Source organism: Pelobates fuscus, chromosome 1, assembly GCF_036172605.1.
Source record: "Pelobates fuscus isolate aPelFus1 chromosome 1, aPelFus1.pri, whole genome shotgun sequence".
Lineage (NCBI taxonomy): Eukaryota > Metazoa > Chordata > Amphibia > Anura > Pelobatidae > Pelobates > Pelobates fuscus.
Genome location: NC_086317.1, coordinates 295,717,762 through 295,738,378, shown reverse-complemented (window position 1 = coordinate 295,738,378; position 20,617 = coordinate 295,717,762). Strand labels below are relative to the sequence as shown.

Genomic DNA, 20,617 nt, shown 5'->3' with positions numbered 1-20,617 from the left:
GCTTCTAGAAAAGAGGGGCATTAGGATAGAAAAGAGGAACAAAATAGGGACTGTCCATAGAAATGCCATCTAAATGCTAATAATAATAATATAATGTTTCCAATCTAACTATTTGCCTACATTTTAAAATTGTGTTATTCAACCACAAACCCCTCCCTGTTAAGTGGTTAAACTTGTTTTTAATTTTAGCATTTATCAAAATGAACCAATTACCCAACAAGCCCAGGGTAAACAGCAGATATCTCTCCGGCTACAGAGGAATTCCTATGATATCATCTTTCTAAATGAAAGTGAATGGGTCTGTGTATGGGTGAATATTACAACTGAATCAAGCTTAACTCATACACCTACACAGCACAGCCTGGAGTCTGATGGACTCGTATTAGTAATTAGAATATCTTCACCGCCAACAAAATGGCCGCTCGCGTTCTAATCTGGGACGACACACTTTTGCAAGGTTCGTTTCTCTAGTGTTTCGAGTTCGACGATTTTGTAACGTACGACACATCCTGCTTTGTCTCTAGCAGCTAAACGGCATTACTCTTTGCATTTGATGAAGTATCCCTGTTTTTCCCTGCTCGCAGTCTGATTGGCTGTTCTGTCTGTAGTGCATCCTCTACTCGCACGGGATTGGACGATTCCCTTGAGACTCGGTTGTCATTGGTTGGTTTTCCCTTAGTAGGCATGGCGTGCCTGTCTCCGAATGGCAGTGTGCTCCTTTTCCCCCATGGTCAGTGCGGCGCTGCGGGCGCCGCCGGAGTCTCGGTTCCTGCACTTCGCCATGATGAACAAATGAACTCGCGGGGAATGAAATTTAAATTCCACAAAGGGGAGAAAGTTCTCTGCTTTGAACCAGACCCGACCAAGGCCAAAGTGCTGTACGATGCAAAGGTGGGCACAGGAAGTGTGCATGAGATGGCTTGTCATACAGTGCTTCATTCCTCACTGGCCTCTGCTGGGAGAGAGAGGGCATCACAACAATACAATGCTACTCTGTGTATAGCAGGGGGTGAATGGGACAGGAGCTGTGCTGAGAACTTTATTTTGTGTGTGTGCATTATATTTATATATACACTTTTTATTTCATTGTATTTGTTTACACTGCACTCACACAATTCCTATTGTAAGTCAGCTAATGTCAACATGTCGAATTAAATTAAGATTGTTTGTTTGTCAAATTTGGCACAAGAGCCTTGACTAAATGCAAAGAATGCAGTGTGTGTGTGTGTGTGTATGTATGTATGTATGTATGTATGTATGTACCTGTTGGCTATTATTAAAGTCATGTCTAAGTTCTCCAGAAAGTAGAAGCAACGAGTGAGATTTAAAGGGACACCATAATCACCAGAACAACTACAGATTACCGGTAATGTGTTTTGTTCTGGTGAGTATGGGAATAGAGCGTCCCTGCAGACGTTTTTATGTAAACACTGCATTTCCAGAGAAAAGTGAGTGTTTGTTTACATTGCTGCCTAGGGACACCTCAAGTGGCAGTCAACCATTTTCAGTGGGAAAGCATTGGCTTGGTTGAAATCATCAAAGAGGCCAGTTCTGGCAGACCACCGCGGCACTGGAATGAAGGCACATTTAACCAATATTGTAAAGCGCTACGGAATCTGTTGGTGCTATATAAATGGCAATAATAATAATAACCTATTTTAGGGGAGGTTGGCCACCTAAATAGCATTTAACACTATAGGGTCAGAAATACACGTTTGTATTCCTGAACCTATAGTGTTCTTTTAAAGCGGTTCTGTAATTTGCAAAAACACTGGTGCTGAATTTGCCGCTGCGTGCCATGGGATACAGGGGAAGGAGAGATATACTTAACTGAATCTTTCCCTCGCAGCTGCCAGAAGCCCACCTCCATGTTGTGCTCTTATGCTTGGACAAGAGTAAAAATACTGAAGTCTATTGAAGAGACCATGGGATCCACGAGAGAGACTCCCCTCCCGCAGGTGTAAGGAGCAATACGAAGACAAACTAGTCCCTACTTTTGTCAGAGTATAATTTCTGACTGTGTTTGTGTAATTCAAGCAAAGTTAATTTCAATATTTTATAAAATATATGGTTTTCAGTTTATGGAACACTCATTTTGGAATCGGGTGAAAGGGGGTCTTTGGCCCCAGGAGTCTTGACTCTTTAAGTGCTGTTTTAAGAGGCAGCTAATGACAGATCAATTGGATACAAATCAGGGCTATTCAGTGAAGTGAAGTAGCACATTCTAATGGCAAAACCTTGTCAAGAGGAGTTGTTTTTTTTTCTGGAAAACTCTCAAGCTTTACTGAGTTTTGCCATTTAGATTTGAATTGCTATGACTTAGAAGAAACCAACATTGACTGTTTGAGTTTTTGTTGGCTTACTTTGCACATATATTACTAAAATGTAAAACTACAATAAATAACTTATTTCAGTTGTTATACTCATTTGCCCATACACATTTGTATGTGAGCATGGATTTTCATCTAACCTCATTCGCATGCATGAATGAGGTTAGGTGACAGGCCAAACCAGTCAGTATCTTGTGTGACCACCATTTGCCTCACGCAGTGCAACACCTCTCTTTCACATAGAGTTGATCAGGTTGTTGATTGTGGAATGTAGCCCCACTCCTCTTCAATGGATGTGCGAAGTTGCTGGATATTAGCAGGACCTGGAACACGCTGTTGTATATGCCGACCCAGAGCATCCCAAACATGCTCAATGGGTGACATGTCAGCTCATGAATAATGAGGGCAAAAACAATTGTTGAGTTTATAATTTTGTTCAGTGTGTGTGTGTGTGTATATATAATCAGTCCAGACTCTGGCACTCAACCCCCCAAAAAATATATTGTATGTAAGTATATTACTAGGGTGCCTCCAGGCCAGTAGATATGAAGGTAGAAACAGGAGCACTCACTTGGATTTTTCAAACGTGTATTAACAGTCTTAACACAAATCTACATCAACGTTTCGACCCATCTTGATAAAGACCCTGAGTGCTCCTGTTTATAATATAATTATGTGTGTGTCTTTCTGCCTTCATGACAGAGGTATTGTAGGCAAGTATTCAAATTGTCATCTGATGTAATTTTAATTTACACCCATCTCATTATTTCAGGTTGTTGATATAATTGTTAGCAAAGATGACAAGGGCAGAAAAAACCCAGAATATCTGATCCATTTCAATGGTTGGAATAGAAGGTAAGTGTAGTTTGTTAAAAGGTGATGGGATCACAAAAGTACGGTATAAAAAAAAAGTTGCCTGTCACTGGACATAGGGCTTCAAATTAAACAAAAGAGCAAATTTATTTTAAGGAGACCTGCATTTGCACATAACAAATGTTTCAGTCCAATGGAAATGGACTGAAATGGTGAATGTATGCTGTTGCACAGCTGTAAAAAACAAATGGCGTGATCATGTTGATTTTGAAGTCCTATGAGTGTGTACTTTACTTTGGCTGAGATCATCAAACTTGATGATCTCAGGCAATCCAATGCTTTTCCTATAGGAAAGCATTGGGAGACAATTGTGCATTTGTGGGGGAAAAAGACCAATTCTAATGCGCTGCCCATAAATGTATGCTGTAAAGAAACAACAATAATTTCATTAATGCCTTCTATTTTATACAAGGGGGGGGACTCTTGTGCATACATGAGTAAAATATGGTCATCTGGCTCATACATCTGTTAAGTTTTCTACTGGGCGATAGCTCTTCGTTGACACATTTACAGAGGTGAGCAGCAGCAAGACTTAATTCGCTGGGGGAGGAGACTTAACATCTCATTGAATTGATTATAGTGCTTTGGATCCCCTCGCTCTGTCCCTCCATTCCATGTAAAACTATTTTCTAGCAGTTTAACATTGAATGGGACTCCCAAGCCAGCTGCCGCAGCCCATCCCCACTGGAGATAGGGCTTGGGCAGAGATCACGACCTTCCTTCTATCCATACAAATACACAGTAGTAACGACGGCTGTGAAAGACACTCTCAGACTTTCACTCTCATCCATTGCTGTTTAGGTTAATATTTCCTCATTAGCCCTAGCAGCTCAGGTATGACAGGCTACTAGGGACTCTCATTTAGAAACAAAAACAGTTTGACACTTAATGGAAGTGTGGTGCCAAAAGATTATAGACTGCAACCACTTCAATGCGATACATTAAACTAAAATGGGAAGTAAGAGAATAATGAGAATGAGCAACAATTCAAATAGTTTTCCCTTCATTGGGTCTTTGCTTAGTTCGCAAGTTGGTTTTGTCAACACTATGCAAGTCTTTTAAGCAGCTAAAGTAAATTTGTTGGAAGTTGTTGCTGCTAAAGGAGGAGCTATATGTTACTAAATGTAAGCATTAACTTGCTTTTCCAAGCCTGCACTGTCATTACCCTGTTTCCCAAAAAAGTTGAAAAATGCAGCTGTTTGTTTTTTGATTTAGTCATATTGTGTCTATAATTGTGACTTGGATGAGGAACCAACCACATTTTGTGAGTATTTAAAGCAGCAATCTAGGTAATTACAAAAGTTTCACACGTTTCCTTGCAGCTGTAGTTGCCAAGAGGCTTAGACTGTCATAAAGTTATGTCTGTTGTCTAACAAGATTTTGTTTACACTTCAAATTTATTTTTACCTTTACAAACCTAGCTGGGATAGATGGGCAGCAGAAGATCATGTTCTTCGTGATACTGATGAAAATCGGAGATTGCAAAGAAAATTGGCAAGGAAAGCGGTAGCTCGCATGTAAGAAACCTCTGTGCATGTTAAGTAAACAGAAGATTAATGCTTGTTGTGCATTACCTGTGTTCTTTTTTTTAAAGGATCACTTCAGGCACCAAAACAAGTTCATCTAAATGACGTTATGGTGCCAGGAGGCACTCTTACCTCCAGGGTTTAAATAGTTCTCGAATGGTTTAACCACAAAGTTGCCTCTAGCACTGGTCTCCACTTCCCCTGGCAGCTTCCGGCTTCTGAATTGTCAGATTTAGGAAGCACAGTGTGCTGCCGGGCAGGGGTGCCACTGTTTGGTTAAGAACGCTCAGCTGACGCTCTCAGGTAATCAATGACTCTCCATTCACTAAACTGGCTTAAAAGGTAAGTTTCTTTGCAAGCCAGTTTGGTGAATGGGGAGTCACTGATTGGCTGAGAGTGTCAGCTGACCGCTCTCAGCCAAACAATGATGCCCCTGTCCGTCGGCACTCTGCATTTCCTGAATCTGAAAATTCTGAAGCCGCTGGGTGGAAGTGGAGACCGGCACTGGAGGCAACTTTTGGAGTTAAACCATTCGAGAGTGGTTCAACCCCTTGAGGTAAGAGTGTGTCCAGGGGCTTCCTGGCACCATAACAACAACTTCATTTAGATGAACTTTTTGTGTCTGGAGTGGGACTTCTATCTGAATTATATTCATTTTCTATCTTCTCTCTTTCGCTCGCTTTCGCGCTCGCTTTCGCGCTCGCTCGCTCTCTTTTGCGCTCGCTTTCGCACTCTCTCGCTCTCTCTTTCTTTCCACATAAATACTTCAAAAGTGCATCTCCCCTCCCCCATATTACAAAGTCCATATTTAAATTGAAATTGACCTAATTTCACCCCTTTGCTGTCTATCAGACAACCAGTCTTATTACTTCGTGGGTAGGAAGGGTGAGGGTTTGCAAAGGCTGCAGACAAGATCTGTAGTTTTTGCAAGCTGTGTTTAGACCTCCAATGGAAAAATGGATAATAAAATACATATATTTTCATTTAAGCTATATCTACTAAAGTATTTTCTGTAATTCCCCCCCCCCATTGGGCATTGGAGAAAATTAAAATATTCCGGCTGTACCAGTGGCGTACACACGATCCATGGGGCCCCGGTGCGAAAATTGATCTGTGGAGCCACTGCCAGCCTCGGGGGGGCCCTGAGGTGGCCAGTTCCTGGGCCCCCCAGATGAAGAGGCTGGCGTACATACCTTATCTATAAAGGATTTACCAGAGATGTGCTATGCCTATTGCTGTCATGGAACTAGTTCTAATCCGTTAATAACTGTCTTACCTTATCGTTTTATTTAGTTTATATGTATTTCATGTTAACTGATTTCTGTTCATTTTTTTTTCCTGTCTCTTACTCAAAACTGAATTTTTTTTAAACTGCTAGGGATCAATATATTCCTGGTAACTGTCAACTTCCACCATTGAAATAAATGGGGGGAAAATTTCATTATTTATCTCCAACCTTGTAATCTGAGGTGCAACAAAGGAGTGAGATGCCGTAAAGCTCCTGTAACCATCAATAACAACATTTTTAATTTACATAAAGTTAAGCATAAAAATGGAAAATACTGATTTGCTTTAATGCAGGTTTTATGTTAAACCAAAAAGCTGGGAAAATCAATGGACAACGGAGCCTTTGTACCAGAAACTATTTTAAGGTGTTTCTTTTTAAAGAGATGCATTCCAAATGTTGTGGGCTACATCTCCTATGGTGCTTTGCCAGCATTAGGTCTTTAAAAGCATTATGGGAGATGTAGCCCCCAAAATCTAGATTGCCAAAGGTTGCCCTTTCTAGAGGCACTTCCTCAAGAACAAGGAAGTGAAATGTGGCAATGTGACCAAATGCATTGAATTCAATACTTTACTATGAGATTAATTTGGATGCATGCCAGATGTAGTTGCGGCTCCGCCTCCAGTGACAGAGTAAAACTCGACTGGAGTGGCTATACTTGTATGCAGGATCAGTTTTTTCATATGATTTCTATAACTAGCATATGTCTTTCATTAAAACACTGTTTTTCGAATGCCAATAGACTCACTAGAGTTGTGTTTCTAGGAGAAGAAAGGGCAGGAAGAAGAGGAGGTGCAGATTACCTGGTGTAGACTCTGTTTTAAAAAGCCTTACTACTAATGAAAAAGAGGACAATGATGACAACAGTGAGTATTTTTGTATTCAGTGTGGATGTCTGCAGCATTCCAACTATGACGAACCACTCGCTTTTTCCATAATGCGACTTACGAAGACTGGGCTAATCTATTCAGAAAGGGAAGCTTCCTCGCCATCCTATCTGTTAAATATCATACTCCACAAAAATTTAGTTTGAAAGCAGACATTGTGATGAATTGCTTTTTATAGAGCACCAAGTCTGTGATGCAGGCCTCTTATAAGTACATAAGCACCTGGAAATATTAATAAAAAAAAGTTAGTTCAACTGTTATTTGCATATCTCTATATGTATGGTAGGCAGTACTTTGCATAAATAACTTGGACAACACAATAAACACAGACACAGTTTATTTATATTTCAATGGGGTTTGCCGTGGTGTTTTGTTTAAAGTTTAAAAGGGGCATACCACCATAACTTGATAACGGTATAACATATTTACATAAACTTTCCACTTTACTTCCAAAACTTTAACTTTCACCATCACTTAATTGCCCGTCAGTCATAGCTAACCTTTTAACACTTATCCTTCCTCATAACTTGAACCTGAGGATGACTTTGCCCCATCGCCTCAGCTGGGGTAGAACTATCACAGCTAAGGCCCTTTCAGTCATGTTTTGTAGATCCAGATTAACCTGAGGATGACTTTGCCCCCATGCTGTCCAACACCACGACATTATTATAAATAAAATTAGCAAGTAGGGGAGGGAGGGCGGGGGTCCATCCGTGCTTCTCCTGTCTTGAACGACCTCTGACAGCACTTGCGCTGCCACTTTTATACTTGCCTAGCTTCCTGCTCTTTTGCTCGCTCGTGGCTAGCAACCAATCCCCAGCCAGTTCTTGTCCCCAGCAACAGCTATGTCAACAAATCTGCCCGGCTACTTGTCCCACTCTGCCCAACAGCCTTACCGGGGTCATGAACTTTCCCTAACTGTACCAACAGGACAGCTTAACCATTTATTGCCACCATACATATATGCCATAGTGCTTAATGCCTGTGGCATCTTTGTTGATCATCAGAACATAGACAAATTTACTATGCATTTCATTATTTGTACCAATTTTCAGAACACTGTCACTGCTTCCTAACATCTACTTGAGCTTGTATGCCTTTCACCCTTCTGATACAATAAGGTTAAAAAGGGACACGACAAACAATTGGCAGGTGTGTCTTATGGGCCCTCCAGGCTTTCAGTATGTGTCTTAGTTTGGTCACACAATCTTGGGTACGATGCTAACTTTAATTGAATCATCAAGTAAAATGACAACACTTCGGCCGTGATATGTTGCCTTTTGTCATGAAATTTAAATCAAACAGTATAGTGGTGTGTATGCAGAAAAACAAACTACTCACATGTACGCCGCATTCCATGAGGAGGCCATGATAGTATTAATTCACATGAAGCGAAGTCCGATCACGTGAGCCAAACACCATATGAACATGGGTTAGCCAGGCGCAAACTACATCTGCAGCAGAATGCTTTCTCATCCTGATGTCTCCATGGTGTCAGAAACGCTAAAGGGAGTTATACAACGCACCAAACTTGTCTAATAATACTATTTAAGAAATTGTTATGGTTTATATTCATATGCAATTAACACACCCCCTATATAGGGTGCCACCAGTGAAATCTTGCTTTAATATACGTAAAGTCCAAAATATGTGGAACTTTATAGATTATACCGCATGGTTATATATACATACCGTATTTACTCGAGTATAAGAAAAACCCCAACTCGACTTATACTAGAGTCAGTGTCTGTATTATGGCAACTTACATTGCCATAATACAGACTGGGGGTTGTGGGGGCTGCAGAGAGCATTTACTTACCGCTCCTGTCAGCTCCCTCCTCCTCCGGTCCGGTCAGCACCTCTGTCAGCTCCCAGTGTAAGTCTCGCGAGAGCCGCGGGTTCATAGTGCGGCTCTCGCGAGACTTACACTGGGACTTGCAGAGAGAGCTGACCGGACCGGCGCGGAGGAGGAGGGAGGTGCAGGAGAGGTAAGCGCGCTCTGCCAGCCCCCTCCACTAAACTGCCTATGCCACTGGACCACCAGGGAGTGAGAGCCCCCCTCCCTGCCATGTATCAAGCAGGGAGGGGGGACGAAAAAAAAAATCTATACATAATAATATAAAATAATAATAATTTACCAAAAAAAAGTATTAAAATAATTAAAAAATAATAATAAAATAATATTTAAATAATAATAAAATATTAATATAACAAATTTTTTTATTATAATAATAATAATACTAAAAATGCCAACCCCCCCACCAAGGCTCTGCAACACATGCATGCACACACACTGCACTCCCGCGCACGCGCGCACACACTGCACTCCCGCGCACGCGCGCACACACTGCACTCCCGCGCACGCGCGCACACACTGCACTCCCGCGCACGCGCGCACACACTGCACTCCCGCGCACGCGCGCACACACTGCACTCGTGTGTGTGTGTGTGTATGTATGTATGTATGTATGTATGTATGTATATGTGTGTATATATATATATATATATATATATATATATATATATATATATATATATATATATATATATATATATATATATACACACACACGATTAATATAATTTTTGGGGATCTAATTTTATTTAGAAATTTACCTGTAGCTGCTGCATTTCCAACCCTAGTCTTTTATACTCGAGTCAATACGTTTTCCCAGTTTTTTGGGGGTAAAATTAGGGGCCTCGGCTTATATTCGGGTCGGCTTATACTCGAGTATGTACGGTATTTAGATTTCACTTCAGCAGTTCTGTCGCCATGGAGCTGCATCAAGCTGGAAAGGCATTACTCTGTAGATGTACTCAGTGAGTCGTTGGCTATTGGTCACATGGTTTGACAAAGACTACACAGTGGTGTGAAACTTGTTGATTAAATTAAAGTCTGCATCATAACTATCACGGTGCCTCAGTGTGACCGCACTTGATAGGTACAGTTACACCACAGGGTGGCCGCGACTGATTGGTGCGGTTGCACTAAAGGAGGGAGAGGTTACTCCCCTCACCCCCAGAGCCTCTCCCTCCATGCAGTTTGTGGATCGGCGGCCGGGTCCAAGGTTGGGAGGGGCGCCGGCCGCTGCAAGGCGGCCCTAATTATTAACGCCGCCCACAATGACATCACTTGTGACGTGACCATGTGTGGTCACGTTTTCGCTATGCATGCACGTTCTGGGGTCATGAGACCCAAATTAGCCAATAGCAGGATTTACTGTGTTATTTAAACCCAAACCTGCAGTTGTTCAGTGCCCTGTCGTGGTTTCCATCATGCTGGTTATCCGAGAGTGCGTTTCTGATTATTTGTTTTTGGTCTTGGCTTGACTTCCCGTATGTCTGGTATCCTGGCCCTTTGGCTTTGTTCTTTCTGTATTCCTTACCTTTGCTTGTGACTGTTAATTCTATTACGTTAATTCCGCCCATTCTAAGGCCTGGTAATATGTTGTTACTGTTTGTATTTATTACGTGTTTTATTTCATTCTGCGTGTTGGGCCACTGGTTCGTCCTGACAATAAGTGATTGTGTGCCTGGACTTATTCTACATGCTATGTGAATGTAAAGAAGTTCGCCACCTATATGATCGGCAGCATTGACATTTGGATTAATGGCATACCCCTTGTGCAGATTTCAAGAGATCTGCTTTTTTTTTTTTTTATTTGTTTTAAGTTAGGATAACTTTGGAACAGCCTATGAAACTGACAGCCAGGAGAGCTACTTTATTCACTGTGCTAGAACAATCGTTCACATGAAAGAGAAGAACTTTAATAGGGAATCGGTAGTTAGTGCTTCCCTGAAAGAAACATTCTATTGGGCAGTTTCCTAATTTGGCACAATGACCAAACATGTGCCAATTTTTACTGGACAGGAAGAAGACTGCAGTCACGAATTGTCTGTAGGATATAGAGCAAACTGTTGACTGGAGGACTTCCTCACAAATATGCAATAAAGTATAAAAACAGCGTATTATCGACTCCCTTTTTAGAAAAACTGTGACAGCTTTCCCGCCTATAAAACAATTGCAAGTCCAAAGCTGCCAATTTCCAAATGGGACAATGTGCCAAATAAATTTTATAAAAAGCGAAAATGTAGTGTTTATTTGAATCAATCAATGCAGGGTAAACCCATAAAAAGTAGGGGTCACCAACACATTTTATGCCTTGTAAGACATGGAAATGTGCATGAGGCACAAGGCATATTGTCCCATGCACTGTACCCTCTTGTATGTATGTATGTGGCCCTTACGATCTGCTGAAGACTTGCGTCTATCTTCTGTCCGTACTCCCACCTCTGATGCTCGCTTTAAAGATTTCTCGAGGGCTGCACCGTTCCTGTGGAACTCGCTTCCCTCCTCCGTTAGATGCTCACCCAGTCTCCACTCCTTAAAAAAATCGTTAAAAACCCACTTCTTCATAAAAGCGTATCAATTAAACTGTTAATAGCTCCCAACTGATTCCTCTTCTGCAACTGTCACTAGTCTAATACTATCCTTGCCTTTTGTGTCATTTTTACCCCACTCCCTCTAGCATGCAAGCTCATTGAGAAGGGCTCTCAACCCCTCTGTTCCTGTGTATCCAACCTGTCTGGTTTACATCTCATGTCTGTTCGTCCACCATTTGTAAAGCGCTGCGGAATTTGACGGCGCTCTATAAATATCATAATAATAATAATGTGCATCTTGTATTGATTGTGGCCTTTCATATATATATATATATATATATATATATATATAATCTATATCTCTCTATATCTATAGTAATCTTGTTTATTTCCCAATGTGGAATTGACAGCTTTTCTTTGCAATAAGTCTCCCTGGGACAGAGTGGAGCACCAGGGAGAGGGTACTTGTCACTTAACGAAAATGTGTGTGTGGTGTGGTTTGTTCTTTTTATTTTTATTTTTTTTTTCTGGGGAGGATAGTGATTCTATTCCAATCAGTGTTTAATGTTTATGTTCTGTGTAAATCCTGTTTTTAAAGTGTGCAGTCCAAATTATTTATGTTCTGTAGTACTGCATGAAAAGATAAAAATATGCATAACACAAACATTTGAGGTAACGGCTTCTATATTTGTCTTGTAGCACTAAGTAGTTCATCGGAGGACAGTGACGAAGGAACTGATGAGGAAATAAAAAGTGAAGAAAGTGATTTTGAAGAAAAGGCTGAAATGGTATAAAATCATAGAAATTACATACACGTTGATTTATTTTAATTTTATTTTTTTTATAACATTACCATAATGCTGCCACATGTGTCGGTAAGGTAATAAATTATAGTTCTGCCATCCAAATTACTTACTTCAGTGTTGTGACTCTGTAAGTGGTTGAAATGTTGCATAGTGTATTATGATTGTGTTGTTTTTTTGTGGGGAAGATTGAGCTTATTACAAAAAATATAGTTTATGATGTTATATGGATAATAGAACATTTTTGTTCCAATTCACAGAGGATACCGCACTCACACTTAGGAATGCAGGTGCTTATCAGGGCCAGGGTTGGCAAAAACCCAGTTTAGTAGCTAAAATTAATTGGGTCCAGGCATTTAGGGATTGCTGCAGGAAGACAGGTTTATTGAAACAAACTGCAACGTGTAGGCCTAAATGTTGCATATTATTATTTTTTTTATTTTCAATAAACTTGCCTTCCTGCAACAATCCCTGAATACCTGGACCTAATTTATTTTAGCTTTTTGGTTTCAAAGCTGAAATAAAAAATACCGAAGTCCTGTTTCACGGAACAGTGAATTAACAAGCTGCGATTAAAATTCTAGATTAAATTTGGCTTATGTAGAAAAAATCTACAATTTTACGAGAATGAAGTGATTTGTCTGTCTGCAATTTTGCTAGAATATTATTACATTAGGATGTAAACGATTTTGACTGCATTGTCTAATTTATTTTACTGCTGTAGCCAACAAATGTGCTATATGATCGATTCTTACATCCAGCCCACTCACCATAACTGGTAGTGCTACTGCAGAGGCAAGCAAAATTATACTTGGCTTGCTTTTGTTTGCAGCTATACTTGATTTCTTTTAACTTCAGTATTATGTTTGCTATATTAAATATTGCATCATATCAATTCAAAAATGGCATCAAGGCAGCATTGTTTTTTTCCATGTAATCTCTGGTAGTGCTAATAACTTGAAAGAGCAAATAAACAAAATGTTACTCTTTGTGTAAATAGGCTGCCTATTGGTATAAAGCCATCCTAAATTTGTTGTGGGTGGCTGAGTGAAGGGTCTTTATAAAAGACAGCTTTACTAAATGAAACACTTTTGACCCATGATTATAAATCCTTGAGTTAGGAAGCATGGTTGGATTCTTTCTGCAAATTACTTTTCTCTGGCATTTTTCTATGACCAATTTTGCCATATTATTGATTTTTAAACTAAATGTGAACAAACTGATTAGGCAAACTAAAGTATACTGGCTGCTTGTCAAATCACTTTTAGACCAAATAATAAGAATAGAAATGAGCAAATCTTTTTTGTAAACGTTTACCAAAGTTGACATCTTTTCAAACTCCATTTTAGGTTTTCATTTTGTTTTCTCGAAGAAGTATTTATTGGCAGATCTCACTACTCGGATAATAAATGCAAAAGTGTGCATTTATCAAGCAGCTTTTGTCTTTCACACAATCTTGCATTACTATTTATAGAAAGAAGAACAAGACGTTCACTCTAAACGTGACATGGAAGAAAAGAATATTGTCATTGAAATTCCTGATGTTTTGAAGAAGAAACTTGAAGAGGATTGCTACTACATAAATAAGCGCAAAAGGGTATATTGCACTTTTTATGAGTTACATGCTGTATGTTCTGGTTTTCAGTAATTGTTAAAGGGACACTCAAAAAAAACCCCAAAAAAAACTTAGTAGTTATTTGTATGTGTAACTCACTTTTCCCACCACATACAACCATTTTCTTTGTTTCCTACTGGGAATGGCAATCTTAAAAAAAAAAAATATATATATATATATATATATATTCTATACACAAACATTAAAAAGTGTTATCGCATGTGGGAATTTTAAAGGGAACATGAAATTCACCTTGAATTCCTGGCTAATCTCACTTAAATGTTTAACTTTGACTGTCTCCCACTGTTTCCTTGTTCTTCTCTATCCTTTAGTGCCCGGCCTGTTACTTTACTAATTTTGAATTTAATTTATTTTTTTTTGTTTCCTCCCCAGCTTGTAAAACTACCTTGCCAGACTAACATAATTACTATTCTGGAATCCTATGTCAAGCACTTTGCCATCAATGCTGCATTTTCAGCAAATGAGAGATTCCGGCATCATCAGACATCTTCAAATGTCAACATGAATCTTCACTATGTGCCACCTGAAAAAAAGTATAAAAAAAAAATTAAACTCCTTTTAATACTTCACTTTAAAATTGAGAGATGTTTGTGGTTTTTTGCTTTTTATATATTGAAGTTTCACGTATGAATTAACTAATTAGGATGAATGTTTAATTTATTTAGATTTAACTTTTTTTGTATTTTTATATTTTTTATTTATTTAACTTTTTTTATTAATATTTTTTCCCTCTTTTCTCAGTGTTGAACTTTGTAAAGAAATGGTGGATGGCTTACGGATTACTTTTGATTTCACTCTACCCCTTATTCTTCTGTACCCATATGAACAAGCTCAATTTAAGAAGGTGACATCAACTAAATTTTTTCTTCCTATTAAAGAAACTACTTGTTTTGGCAATAGGTAATTAACTTCTGATTTTGGTGGTTTATTTTATTCATTATTTGCTGTTAAAGACCACTGAAGTGTTTTTTGTTACTTTCCTCAGAAATCAAGATGAGGTATCCCCAAGTCCTCCTCTCCTAAACCCACCAACGCCACAGTCAACAGACAGTCAGCAAACCACAGGAGAGCCAGCTACTCCTAAAAGACGAAGAACTGAATCCGATCTTTTGCTATCTCTTAGGCGCTCTACGCGTCACAGTACAAGCTGTGATCGGATGTCTGAAAGTAGCGCTTCTCCTCAGCCCAAGCGACGACATCCAGACACCCCTACATCCATGCCAAAGCTGTTTTTACATTTGGAAAAAAGTAGGTAATCTTGGCACGAATAAGGCACTAAAGTTTGGGATTTCCAACTTTACTACTAAAACTGTGCCATTTCTGCCCTTGCTGATGACTGTTACATTGTTTTTTTTGATGCCTTGCAATGAGGCATTGTAGAAATGGTAATGTGGAGGGTCCCCTAAGGCACGTAACTGGGACAACCATACCAAGTGAATATCATGCCAATCAACTTTAGCCAGCCTAAAGTTTATTTAAAGTTGATTGCTGCAATCACAAAGTGCACTTACTATTATTGAAAGCCTTGAGTAAGTCTATCCATTAATAGCCAGAAAAAGTCTGCCACACATGCCATAGGTATTCAGAAATGGCCTATCACAGTGCTGCCTTGCCTTGACTTCTTTAGAAAATTATTGGCTTCCAATGAATGCTGAGATGAGCTGTCAAAGGGTTATTGGTGGCTTCCTCACTAATGAGGCAGTCCAGCAGCAGCAGCAGTGATTGATTGTCCCCTCCTACCCACCAAGGCTGGCTGATCACTCTGAATACCAACCACATTAATCATTTCCCTTGCCTTTTAGGTAAGGCAATGCGGTCACTGTGATTAGCTTGGGAAACCAATCTTCAAAACAGTGCATTGTTAAATCTAGGGATACAAATGGAGATAAAATGTGTCCCTTTTACCAAATTGTATCTTTTATTTTATAATTTTATAATTTATTAAAATTAGGATGTCTTTACTTTTAACCCTGTTCCCCCCAATAAATATGGTGTATGTTTGGCATTGTTGTACTATAAATATGCAACGGAATGCAAATCTTGGGTATTTCTGTGGAAAACAAAATTACTGCTGTATTCTGCAGATTGGTGGTGATGTTACAGTAAGTGAGAACTAAAAAAAAAAAGAGAGAATGCCCATATTGAGTTGTTAAGTTGTTTGCTTTTATTTATATACATCGATCTCTATATCTCTCCACAAACCCTCATCATGGCATGCTATTGAACTAAAAGACCACTCAATATGGGCTTTTTTTTTTCTCCTTTACATTTTTGTTTCATCACCGATTTTATTTTTATATATAATGTGTTCTGGGCATACATTTAGAGTATTGGAAGAGCGCTATGCTCCATGAACATGTCAGTTATTTAAAAATAAAAAAAGAGTTTACAAGCATGACCGATTTTGTAGCCAAAACTGTAGTCTCTTAAGAAATATTAATTTAAAAAAAGAATTCTCTTCTTTCTTTCACATATATTGCTGTATCTTTCTTGTCTTTTAGAAACACCTGTTCACAGTGGATCATCTTCACCTATTACTTTAACGCCTAGCAAAGAAGGAAGTTCAGTATTGTCTGGTTTTGAAGGTCGGCGAAACAATGAACTTAATGAGGTATGATTGTAGAGTGTTGGTCCCCCTCCCACTTGACAGTTACTAATTTTGCTCCGCACATCAAAGCAAATGGAAGTAGTTTATTCCTTGTGCTTACCTGTTTTACATGATTTAAAGATATTGTGTAATTAAAGAAAGCTCCTTCAAAATAGGGGAAAGTACTAACCTATTAAAATAAAGTTCTCCACAAGGACCTCTCCAGGAACCTGGGTATCTTTTTGATGCATACAGTGTATTCAGACCCCTTCATTGTTTCATATTTGTATGTAGCAGCCTCATGCTACAATTTTTTTTTTTGAAAAAAATTTAATTTTTTTTTTTACTTTGTATTTTATTGTTTTGATAAAACTGGGAAAGGGGGTGGGGGGATGGAAGAGAAGATAGGGGGGGAAACAATGATATCAAAGTATATATCCATACATCTGAAGCAGTTCATAGTATTCGTGCGATAATTACATGCATTTGAATCTGGGTGATCGATACATATTAAGCAAGAACTTCCCAACATGGGTTTCATCAGCCTGAATCTATGGTGACAGAACCAATACTTTCTGCTGGGAAGGACAACAAACCTGGGATACACTCAAAGGATCAAACCATACTTTTTTTTTTTTTTTTTTGTTTCTTTTTGTTTTTTTTACTAGAAAACACTTTTAAAAGAATTTCCACGGAATGGACTTATAGAAATTTTAAATACACATCACCCTGGACAAATTTCCACGCATTACGCTTTCTATGTCAAACCAGCACTGTGTTCAGGTCATAGTACTTGGTAAATTGCAGTTTTGTAGTATGCATGTTTTTTTTTTTTATTTTGTTTGTTTGTTTGTTTCCCCCCCAATGGCAGTACTCTTAATGAGCATGGAAACAATCATAGGTAAATCAGTTTAATAGCAGTAAACATACCAAATATATAATTACAGGTAATTAAAACAAATATTGTGAAGTCTATACATACATGTGTATGTGCCTTGTATGGGCTGATTTTAAGGTCTATGTTGATGAGATACACTTATTGTATTTAAATTATTTCAACTCATATGTTTGCCTTTACTGCTTGTATATACATTTTTCTTATTATTATTAATTTATTTACTTTTTAGGTATTGTCTTGGAAACTAATGCCTGAAAATTACCCTCAAAGTGATCAGCCTCCTCCTCCGTCTTATATTTATGGATCTCAGCATCTACTTCGATTATTCGGTTAGAAACAGATTACCATTGTTCATTATTTGGTTAATGGTTGGAAAGGGTTCGTTATTGATATTCTATGTTGTATTATGCTTTTTTTTTTTTTCTGCTGATATTATTAAGGTTTAATGATGACTGCAGTCTAACAACTCAGACAATTAATGTAAAATCCTAACACAGTGTTTACCAATCCATTCCTCATCCAGGATACTTTGCCATGGGAAGATCAATCCCATGTGAACCACTGTTGTTCAAGCCTCTTAATTACTTGAGAAATTGTATCTGGACTCTCCAGGTGGGTTGGGCTGGTCTGGTATTCTCCTAAAAAGGCTTCCTTTCTAATGAATAAACAATCACACAAGATCCCTAGAGAGTGGGGATCTCAAGTCCTGGTATATAGAAAGTGAACACCCTTTCTACATTTGTAAGCACTGTGCACTGACTCAGTTGTTCGTTCACATTTAGTTTGGGTTTGGGAATGGAAGGGTATTTAGGGATACTAATTAAGTGCACTAAGCATAGTGATTGAGGCTAATAGGAGTGTAGGATCGTTATAATACACAGTAAATCTAGATTTTAATATATTCAGAGTGCATATAAGCATATTACTACTACAAGATATCTTAAATCTAGCCTCCTTTTCAATATAATATCCTTTGTTCATCCTCCCATTTTATAGGAACTTAGGAGTGATACGAATTGGACTGATCATCATGCTCTGGGCTCATACTTTCTTATATGTAGAATGAATCTCTAATTGAATATTTCTACAGGTTTTCTCTTTTAAGCCATTGTTGGTATTACTTTTACAAGTACTTTTTCCAAATCATTTACTCTAAGCTTATCATATATGCCTCATCTAAATTGCTATGCTCTTCTATGTATGCACTTCAAGTCAAATTGATAGTTTAGTGGATATTCCTTTTTTCTCTGTCCATGAGTGTTGCTCCTCTTTTAAGCACACCCAATTGTACAGTTATATCTATGCTCTTTTTAGCATCAAATTTCTAATTGGTAGGTGTCGTTTTTGGTTACAATCATGGACAGGAAGGATGATAACTTTTTGATATAAACATTATCTTTCAATTTAATTAGCAGTTAATGAATGTGTAACCATATGGGTGTTCTCTTGCACAATAAAGCCTGGATGAGTCGCTCATAAATGGTTACTTTATACTGCCAATCTGTAACTGCCTTTCCCTTCTGCACTTAAAATATAAGTTCCATCCAAGTAGTTGACTCTATAAATACCAGGACATGAGATTCCCCCCCCCTCTAGGGATCCCGGGTGATATATCATTGGGGTGCAAGCCCAGGGTAGAACTGGTACTATCCACACTGAGCTCTCATTTGAGTTATTTGCCGACTTGAGGGGTTATTTTCTTATCTAAGTATTCCTTTCTAATGACACAAATAAGTTAGAAACCTCTTGAGACTTGGTAAGTTTGCTTCTTCACATTGGTAAACATTTATTGTATCTTAATGTGGAATTTTCCAATTGTGAGGACTTGACCAGTCTGGAAATTAGAATCTTAAGACTATATTTGCCGCAGTATAACTTGAAGCAGTTGAACATCTAGCATCGCTCTTCTCTGCTGCACATACACAAGTTTCAAAGACTACATTGTTCTTACATTAGAGGGAGAAACACATTTCTTTTTATGAAAAGATGCATCACAGATTATCAAGCAAGTAAAGGGACAGAACCGCAGAAACACCCATCCTCGTGTACAAATCCTTACTTGCCACATTTACACATTCCATCAATGTCCTGCAGCTTTCACCAAACATACTATAACATGCTCATAGACTCCACACTTTCTCCCTAAAGAGTCTTATTCATTACTTTAAATATAATCCATCACCAGCACATCCATTAATCGGCAGAGTGGCAACAAACTACCGCCCAAAAAGACCTTATATCCTTATATGAAAGGCTGTTCTGCAATTACCCTGTAGGGGAAACCTTATATGCAGATAGCCAGAAAGAAACAAACAAAAAAATCCGTTAATGATCCCTCTTGGGGAGAAAAAAAAAATAATTAAACACACAAATATATAGGTTAAAATTGGGACCTAGTGGGGTAGTCCAGAGAACTATATTTCCAGAGCAAGTGAAAGTGGGTTTAACTATAGTTTAAGATGTACCAAGAATTGTAACAGTTTACTTGTACCACAGAAAACAAAATGCAATTAATGTATCCAAATTGCAAATTGCGAGTTAAATGGTTCCTAGAAATGCCTTGGCTAATATCCCATGTATCGAGTGCTTATCTAGGCTGAACCAAATCGAAATGTATAAGGTATCAAAGACAAAAAATAGCTTTGATTCCACTGGCTTAAACTATGCCAAACGTGGTAGCAGGTTACTTGTACATAAAGCAGAAAAACCCCATATCGAAAATGTAGTAAAATACGCGTTTCGGCGATACTTTTTGACAAAGGCGACTTGTATCGCCGAAACGCGCGTTGAGCTATCCACACAGAGCGGATGATTTTCTAAATTTTAAAGCTTTGTTTTGGGACAATTCTGGGGTTTGACTAATGAACACTTCTTGATTTTGGGCACTGCCAAAGATCGTTGTCTATATGAACAGGATGCTAGGGACTCCTACCCCCAAATCTCATATAGCTGTTTAGGCATCCTGTTACATATTTTGCACAACGCTGTTTTTTCTGGCAATGAGGAACTGCTTCTATTTTAGCCGCAAACCCAGTATGTGCTTCAATGCACGGGATATAAATTACTGGCATCTATAGGAACTATTCCTCTCACTACCAAATCTGAAGTATTTTACTACATTTTCGATATGGGGTTTTTCTGCTTTATGTACAAGTAACCTGCTACCACGTTTGGCATAGTTTAAGCCAGTGGAATCAAAGCTATTTTTTGTCTTTGATACCTTATACATTTCGATTTGGTTCAGCCTAGATAAGCACTCGATACATGGGATATTAGCCAAGGCATTTCTAGGAACCATTTAACTCGCAATTTGCAATTTGGATACATTAATTGCATTTTGTTTTCTGTGGTACAAGTAAACTGTTACAATTCTTGGTACATCTTAAACTATAGTTAAACCCACTTTCAC

General features: G+C 38.6%; 1 protein-coding gene across 1 annotated transcript in view; it reads left to right on the top strand.

The window, feature by feature from the left end:
• Positions 1–688: 688 nt before the first annotated feature.
• The window catches only part of MSL3 (MSL complex subunit 3), a 37,577-nt gene continuing 17,648 nt past the window's right edge, over positions 689–20,617 (top strand). Inside the window, exons 1-11 of the mRNA XM_063444616.1 lie at positions 689–891; positions 3,103–3,185; positions 4,625–4,720; positions 6,780–6,880; positions 11,984–12,072; positions 13,562–13,684; positions 14,096–14,256; positions 14,465–14,623; positions 14,709–14,971; positions 16,225–16,334; positions 17,438–17,537. Coding sequence (XP_063300686.1) covers positions 793–891; positions 3,103–3,185; positions 4,625–4,720; positions 6,780–6,880; positions 11,984–12,072; positions 13,562–13,684; positions 14,096–14,256; positions 14,465–14,623; positions 14,709–14,971; positions 16,225–16,334; positions 17,438–17,537 — 1,384 coding nt within the window. The 5' untranslated portion in view covers positions 689–792. The remainder of the gene's footprint in view (positions 892–3,102; positions 3,186–4,624; positions 4,721–6,779; positions 6,881–11,983; positions 12,073–13,561; positions 13,685–14,095; positions 14,257–14,464; positions 14,624–14,708; positions 14,972–16,224; positions 16,335–17,437; positions 17,538–20,617) is intronic.